This window comes from Labrus bergylta, chromosome 15 (genome assembly GCF_963930695.1).
Source record: "Labrus bergylta chromosome 15, fLabBer1.1, whole genome shotgun sequence".
Taxonomy (NCBI): domain Eukaryota; kingdom Metazoa; phylum Chordata; class Actinopteri; order Labriformes; family Labridae; genus Labrus; species Labrus bergylta.
The window spans coordinates 3,566,209-3,574,625 of record NC_089209.1 but is presented as its reverse complement, the minus strand read 5'-3'; the positions used below and the strand labels follow the sequence as shown (position 1 = coordinate 3,574,625).

General features: G+C 40.0%; 1 protein-coding gene across 4 annotated transcripts in view; it reads right to left on the bottom strand.

Moving 5' to 3' along the window:
- Positions 1 to 798: 798 nt before the first annotated feature.
- The window catches only part of LOC109999859 (uncharacterized), a 44,591-nt gene continuing 36,972 nt past the window's right edge, over positions 799 to 8,417 (bottom strand). For all 4 annotated transcript variants that reach the window (XM_065963988.1, XM_065963989.1, XM_065963990.1 and 1 more), the window contains exons 5-9: positions 4,949 to 5,275; positions 4,528 to 4,791; positions 2,407 to 2,505; positions 2,291 to 2,319; positions 799 to 2,128 (exon numbers count right to left, since the gene is read on the bottom strand). In XM_065963988.1, the coding sequence (XP_065820060.1) occupies positions 2,039 to 2,128; positions 2,291 to 2,319; positions 2,407 to 2,505; positions 4,528 to 4,791; positions 4,949 to 5,275 (809 nt within the window). In that variant the 3' untranslated portion in view covers positions 799 to 2,038. The remainder of the gene's footprint in view (positions 2,129 to 2,290; positions 2,320 to 2,406; positions 2,506 to 4,527; positions 4,792 to 4,948; positions 5,276 to 8,417) is intronic.

Sequence of the window (8,417 nt, the reverse complement as noted above, 5' to 3'; positions counted from 1 at the left end):
TGAATGTGTGAACAATCTGTTAACAGACGATCGCTGCCTTAAAGCCAGCAGGAACACGACAGAGGTCCCACAATTTACCACTTTAATCCTCTCTAGTTTCAGTCCAAACACACACAGCTCTTCTTTTACCCTCCTTTGTCCTTTGGAAATGAAAACCTGATACTAAATTGTGTTTTTAAAAAAGTACAAAAAGCTTCGCAATCGCGTTTAATCGCACGGCTAGCAGTGTTTTCTAATCTACCGCCGATACAAACGGGGGCGTGGTCACTCTGGCGAGCCGGAAGTGACGTTCGTCTGCTGTTATGAATATGTGCTGATATCACTAGATTTATTCACCAGTCAAATAGCATTTTGTTTGGGTATCATTGTGTTACACTAGCAGTTCTCTTTCACCAGCAGAGGGCGCTATATGGATTACAACAAGCCCACATCACTCTGCAGAGGGTCAAGCGGTGACGCCTGAACATGTTCAGTTACTTTCCATTTGAGTGAGCATCTTGTCTGCATTATATATGTTTTCCACAAGTGTTTGATAACTGCATTTGAGGGATACATGTTAAAATGTGTATGTATCTATCTATCTATACCGATCAAACATAGATTCAAGAAATATATCGGCTGATATATCTATATGTGATTTTTTCTTCTCTCCCAATAACGGTATTGGTATGGTCCCCTTAAAATCCATATCGGTCGGGCCCTACTTAACACATGAGAGAAAACACTGCACTGTTAAATTAAAACCATGAAACTTTTAGTTTTAATGGAGACACTCACTCAATTAATTACATTTGAACATCAGGAACAGAACAGGTTTTATTGGCAAGTACATTTACACATACCAAGAGTTTGACTTTGGTGTTTTGGTGCAAAATACTGTACACAGAAATAGAGCTAAAATAGTAAAAGGTTATAAAAACAGCAGTGCTCCCACTGGCAGGGGACTTAAATAGAAAAAAGATAAAAAGATAAAAAGCAATAAAAAAATATATATGACGGAATATAAAGAAGACAAAATGTAAAGAAAATGCAGCGATGGAGCTGTACAGTTTTGCAGGTATGTTCATGATTTACAGAGCAAATATTTTACAGTATGAACATCCAACCAGTGTGTTAATGTGTGTGTGTGTGTGTGTGTGTGTGTGTGTGGGTCTGTTGGGGGTCATTAATGAGGCTTGCAGAAGAAACAAGACTGGTGACCATAACTGTTTTTAAATCATACAAACAAAAGTGGTATAGTTTCTTTTGTGTGGTTACAAAAATTGATGACAAAGCTTTTCCTTAAAATAAATGTTTGAAATCTCAAAGCCCTGACACACCAAGCAGACGGCAAAGAACTAGTGACGATGAAGGCAGCCTGTGGCGTCTCCTCACGTCTTGGCCAAAAAGTTGCACTTGAACACAACGCAAAGACTACAGTATACAGCCAACCACCACGTATGTTCTGCACGTGAGAGGAAATAACTCTTCATGCCAGCAGGGGGCGGTAGTCCCTTGTTATGATAAGAGAAGACGCTGTCGCTCACCACTCGTATTATAGGTCGTCTATTAATGGAGAATAATGTCTGATAAAAAGTTGAAAATGGCGCTGGCGTTGTCAGCTCTTGGTCTTTTAGTGGAAAAAGAAAAGAAGAGGAGGAGGAGACAAATAAGGAGAAACCTCACTAATGGGTGAAAGCATGGAGACTACAGAGGCATGCTCAAGAGGCTTTACTGAACCTGAGAGGAGAGCTGGAGAGAAATGAAACCTCCCAACAGCCACTAAGAGAAATTCCCCACAGCGACTGCAATTCAATATTTCGAATCGGCCAAAAAAAGGCCGACATGGGGCCGATGGGTGGTGACAGAGCTGGACACACTGCAAAAACTAGGGCGACAACCGCTCACTGATGGCCGACGATCTCCTTGGTGTGTCACGGCTTTTTAAAAAAAAAAAGCAAACGGTTAAACTGGAAGAAAATTCTTAAAATGAAAAAGCATGAAAAGTATGTTTCATGTTGAACACTTTTTAAGATGTTACAGGTCCTGATGTTGTCGCTCACTGGTTTCCTATCGAGGCATCATGGCCTCCAGAGTTTTCATAGACGACTGACCCATCGTCTTCGTCTTCATCTTCATCGTTTTGCACCTTCGGAAAAAAAAAACTACATTATCTGATCAAATGATAATATATTCTCAGTTTTCCTGCAGCCTTTTGGGATTAAGAACTGCTTTACTCTATTTAAAGAACAACAGTGAACCTTTGAACAGTACAAAAACAAACGGCTGATTATTCAGTTGTTAAACTCACAGCATTGGGATCCGTCTGAGGTTTGTTCTCTGTAGAGACAAAAGAGTTCATATTGAAAATCCAGGTTCAACAAATATTCAAATGAATAAAAAAATGACATTTGAAAAGTTCCTCACCTTTAGTCCATGACCATATGTTGACTGCCACAACGATGATGATGAGTGCAGCTAACAGCACACAGAAAATAATGAACCTGAGCAAACCTGTAAAAGAGACTGAAAACACAGAACGCATTAAGCTGCAGTGTTTGTTCAAAATGATTAATTAAAAAAGAAGCAGCTTGTACTTTTTAAAACTTGAATATCTCTAAATGCAGCAGAGTTGATCTGACATTTGTATTTTTGTAGACTTCATGAGGAGGTACAGACAGATATTTAAATAGTCAGCACAATAGAATAGACTGTGAATATCATTGGGCGAAGCCTGAGTGGTGTCATCCATCCGCTACTGCAGGGGCATGTTGGAAATCCTGTCTCAGCCTAACTTTCAGTCAACCTAATGACAGGCTGAGAGCTGGAGCTGAGGCATGTTTATTTATGCTGTAATGCTTTGATTGGCTGTGTGTGTGTGACATCTGGGCCTCTTGTAGCCTCTAGTGATCACTCGACTATCTGCAGGATTTTGCACTTCTGCATTGACTTCATTTTTCAACATCGCAATTGATCCAAACCCATCTCATCAAGCTTGCTTTTCATTGCTAATGTGAGAAATTCTGTTTATTTGATGGATTGCCCCTTGAGATGAACCATCCCGTTTTCGAGGGGGTCCAACACAAAAACAAAAACACAACATTACAGTGTGATACAGACAGTCAAGCACAAAATACACAAATAAACATAAAGGCTCTCCAACACCCATCCGCCCACGTATCCCTCCCGCAAAGCCACAGCACCCACACAAAGTCATCAGAGGTAGATGCACATAGTGACATATGCAATCAAGATATTAGAGGGGTAAGAAGACATTACCATTAGAAGCTGCAACATGGTTTTGTCAGAAAAGGTAGATTTGTGACTTCTTAAAAATGTGTAGTGAATTTATTGTTCTGATGTTTGTCGGTGGATTGTTCCAGTCAGAGGACGCTTTGTAGTTGAATGCTCGTCTGCCGATTTCTTTATTGGGTTTGGGAACAAGAATCGAATCGAATCTGGGTAGTGATGTTTTTGTTTGACTTATTTTGAATTTTACTGTGCACAATTTCCGAGAGATTTCTTTTTTGTAGAAGTCTGATTTAGCGTTACGTGTTTTTGTCTTGCATAAGTTTCTTAAGGATCTGTAGTTGTGGCAGTCAGCAGGGTCCTTGGTTTTTCTGTATATCTTCCAGGTTTTATCCCGTTGTTTGAACAGACTAATCAGATCAGAACTGATCCAAGGCAAATGTCTTCCTTTCAGCCTGACTTCCCTCCAGGGGGCATGTTTATCAAGAACTCGTGTGAGTTCAGAATGAAAATAATCCCAGCCATCTTCAGCATTGGGTATAAGTTGAAACCTGTCCCAGTTTATTTCGACCAAGTCATATATAAAGTTATCTCAATGAATGTTCTTGCATTGTCTAAATCTAATGTATTTTGGAGGAAGACTGGGGGTTTTAATCTTCCACAAACAAAATATAGCTGAGTGGTCACTAAAACAATCAGAGTACCAGATTTAATAATTCTGCCAGGATGAGTGACAAGGATCCAGTCTAATAATGACTTCGACTTAGGGTCCTGAACTCTGGTAGGCTTGTTGATCAGCTGGATTAAATTTATACTGTTCAGCAAGTTTTTATCACGTGAAGAAGAGCGGTCTAGCCAGTTGCTGTTGAAGACGCCTAGGAAAATCATTTCACACGGATGTTCAAATGAAGTATGGGCAGATACTATGCATTTGGTTGACTCGGGATGAACAGGTGGGGGTCTGTATATACTTCCGATAATGAGATGTCTTAACTTAACAAAAAGACATTCAAAGAATGAATGGGGTACTTTAGGAGTGGCAGGTTCAGACACAAAATGAAAAGAAACATATATATAGCCACAGCTCCTCCTCTTGTGCCCCTGTCAGCTCTATATAACATATAATTATCAAGTTCAACTTCATTGTCACAAATTTTGCTGTGCAGCCATGTTTCTGAAAAGGTAAGAACATCAGGTTTGTGCTGGGCGACCCAGACTCCATTTTTGGAAGAGTAAATGAGTAAATTGGAAAGTATGATGTAATCTTTGAACAGAAGATTAATCTAATAAGACCATTACCTGTTTCCTCATGTGAGGACTGATGTGTGACATTAAGTCTCAGTGTTTGTCCACTCCTAACATCTGTCACCTTACAATACAGGGACTCATTAAGGTTTGACTTCTGATCAGGAAGAGGAGATGGTAATAACACGTTGGCTGAACAGGTGTGCTGTGTTGTCTCTGTGTCTTTCATATGACCTTTATACAGCCACTCTACTGAGTGCCAACACCCAGAATATGTCAACACAGAGCAGATAAAGAAGACGGGACCATGAGAATCCACTGGTGAAAATGAGAGAGAAAGAAAAGAGGAGTTAATTTAACATTTTCACTGTAATCATAAATATTCTGTGGATTACTCTAGCTAGAGGTTGTTCATAAATATTGTCATGTTTCAGTATATTGTTTGATCAGAAAACATTTGTTTGTCAGTACTTACCGTCAATAACAGACAGAGAAACTTCAGCATCTGGACCATGTTGTTCTCCTGATCTGAACTGTCTGCAGGTGTAATGACCAGCATCCTGAGGTGTGACATTTTTTATAACCAGAGAACAATCCTCTGAGACATTTAGTCTCTCAGCTTCAGCATTTTTACTTAAATCCCCGTTTGTAACCAGCTCTACTGCTGCTTTCCCAATATCTCGATTGAAAAGCCAAGTAATCTGGTCACAGTTTGGCTGATCTTCTGTCACACGTCCACAAGGCAAAGTCACGTCATCTCCAACTCTGACTGTGAAGGAGAGGACGTCTTCTCCAGTAACTGCTGATGAAGATGAGAGATAGATTTAGAAGTAGAACATGTTTTTGTTGTTGTCGTTAAAGGTTTTGTGTGAGGATTAGAGTAAATGTAGCAGAAAACAGCACCTTAAACTTCTAAAGTAAAATCAATGTCAACCACTCAAAAACTGTTAGAAATGTCTTTAGTGTGTCTTTTATCAGTGTGTGTGTCTTTACACAGATTCTGCAAACATCACTGAGAGTCTAGAGTCTGTTGGGGCCCTACGCAAAAATCAACTAGGGGGCCCTCCAACCAGTGTTCATCACCATTCCATTATGTTCCATTATTACCTCCTCCTCTTGTGCCCCTGTCAGCTCTATATAACATATAATTATCAAGTTCAACTTCATTGTCACAAATTTTGCTGTGCAGCCATGTTTCTGAAAAGGTAAGAACATCAGGTTTGTGCTGGGCGACCCAGACTCCATTTTTGGAAGAAGGCTCCTGATATTCAAGTGTATAATTCTTATGCCTTTAGCTTTATCAATTATATATCAGATTGAAAGTGATAATGGGGTGGAGTGGGATGGGGGACGAGTCTGGGAGAGAGAGCAGGAGAGACACATACACAAGACAAGAAACAGAACAAAATAAAGCGAGTCGTGATGATGTGCCTCCTTTTCCTTTTGTTGAGTATTATGTAAATAAACAAAACAGAATGAAAGTGGATAAATACTATAAACATATTGAAATAGAGTAAATGAGTAAATTGGAAAGTATGATGTAATCTTTGAACAGAAGATTAATCTAATAAGACCATTACCTGTTTCCTCATGTGAGGACTGATGTCTGACATTAAGTCTCAGTATTTGTCCACTCCTAACATCTGTCACATTACAATACAGGGACTCATCAAGGTTTGACTTCTGATCAGGAAGAGGAGATGGTAATGACACGTTGGCTGAACAGGTGCGCTGTGTTGTCTCTGTGTCTTTCATATGACCTTTATACAGCCACTCTACTGAGTGCCAACACCCAGAATATGTCGACACAGAGCAGATAAAGAAGACGAGACCATGAGACTCCACTGGTGAAAATGAGAGAGAAAGAAAAGAGGAGTTAATTTAACATTTTCACTGTAATCATAAATATTCTGTGGATTACTCTAGCTAGACGTTGTTCATAAATATTGTCATGTTTCAGTATATTGTTTGATCAGAAAACATTTGTTTGTCAGTACTTACCGTCAATAACAGACAGAGAAACTTTAGCATCTGGACCATGTTGTTCTCCTGATCTGAACTGTCTGCAGGTGTAATGACCAGCATCCTGACGTGTGACACTTTTTATAACCAGAGAACAATCCTCTGAGACATTTAGTCTCTCAGCTTCAGCTTTAGCATTTTTACTTAAATCCCCGTTTGTAACCAGCTCTACTGCTGTTTCCCCAATAAAATGACTAAAAATCCAAGTAATCTGGTCACAGTTTGGCTGATCTTCTGTCACACGTCCACAAGGCAAAGTCACGTCATCTCCAACTCTGACTGTGAAGGAGGGGACGTCTTCTCCAGTAACTGCTGATGAAGATGAGAGATAGATTTAGAAGTAGAACATGTTTTTGTTGTTGTCGTTAAAGGTTTTGTGTGAGGATTAGAGTAAATGTAGCAGAGAACAGCACCTTAAACTTCTAAAGTAAAATCAATGTCAACCACTCAAAAACTGTTAGAAATGTCTTTAGTGTGTCTTTTATCAGTGTGTGTGTCTTTACACAGATTCTGCAAACATCACTGAGAGTCTAGAGTCTGTTGGGGCCCTACGCAAAAATCAACTAGGGGGCCCTCCAACCAGTGTTCATCACCATTCCATTATGTCTGCTAGTGTCCGACATTTACTCCTCTTCCTCTTTCTGCCCTGTTTCTTTATTATCTCCTATAGACGGAGAACTCCTCTTCATTTGTCTTTGGTGACTTTCAGTGACAATGCTGTCAGATTGAGCCCCCTTAGGAGGTTTCCTACTGTCCGTTCTGCACGTCAGGTAACTGTTCCTCAGGTATTACTGTCACTGTGGTGCACAGGGCCATTACACTTAAGAGTTAAGAGTAAACTGACAGGCCTGGATTATTTAAAGACTTATTTTTTAAAGTCAGCTGCTGATTTTATTGCAACATCTTTAACTGAAAAGGAGGGGACCCTTTACTTTTAAACAAATATAGGCCAACTTCCAAACTTTCTATCGTAGCTAAGACTCTAAAATCTCTTGCGAGTGATCAACTTAAAGGGATACTTCAACGGCTGAAACATGAATCTGTATTGACATTGGGTCATATATGTAGTAGAAATGTGAAATAAATTTTGTGGTTGGGGCCTTGTTGACCAAGAAAAGGCAGAAAGTGTATTTTTGGCTCATGTGGATGAAAGACAACAACTCCCAGAATGCACAGCACCTCAGGCCACTCCCACTGATCTAGAGAACACCGCCTACCAAGCTAGCTACTACCAGACTGTAGTGATGTGAAAAGCAGTTCTTTTCAGTATAATGAATCAATAGAATCAGTTCAGTAAAGTGAATCGTTCTAAAGATTCGTTCACTGAATCGTTCAGTACTTCTCTGCAGCTCTGTCTGCGAATCAGAATTTAATAAACTGAAACACGGCCGAACGTTTAGTTCTGCTCACGATCGTACTGAGTACAGCTGGTGGTGAATAATAAACTAATGAGCTGAGAATTTAGTTGGATAAAGTTACAGTTTGCAAACTGAAAGCTGCTAAAACAATCACATTTATTTTCCCCGACCGTTCTGTTCAGAACACAAATCACTGACTGACTGAGAGGAAGAGAGAGGAGGCGGAGCTCTCGTTCAGTTCCTTCACTGAACATGAACGAGCGAGACTGCGAGTCACCAGCCTCAGTCACACACACACACACACACACACACACACACACACACACACAGTACTGACTGAAACACGATGGTTAGTGGATGTTAAAACAGTCAGCTGAGTTAAATTAAGTTGGATATAAAAGCCGTTTGTAAACTGACAGCAGATATAAAAAGCACAAACATTTTCTCGACACCTAAATGTTAAATAATATATTTTCTACTTCCTCAATTTTGGAGACATGAGAGGGAGAAGTAGGGGCGGGCTTTAGAGACACAGAGCTCCTGACTGACTCCGTCCTGTTGGTT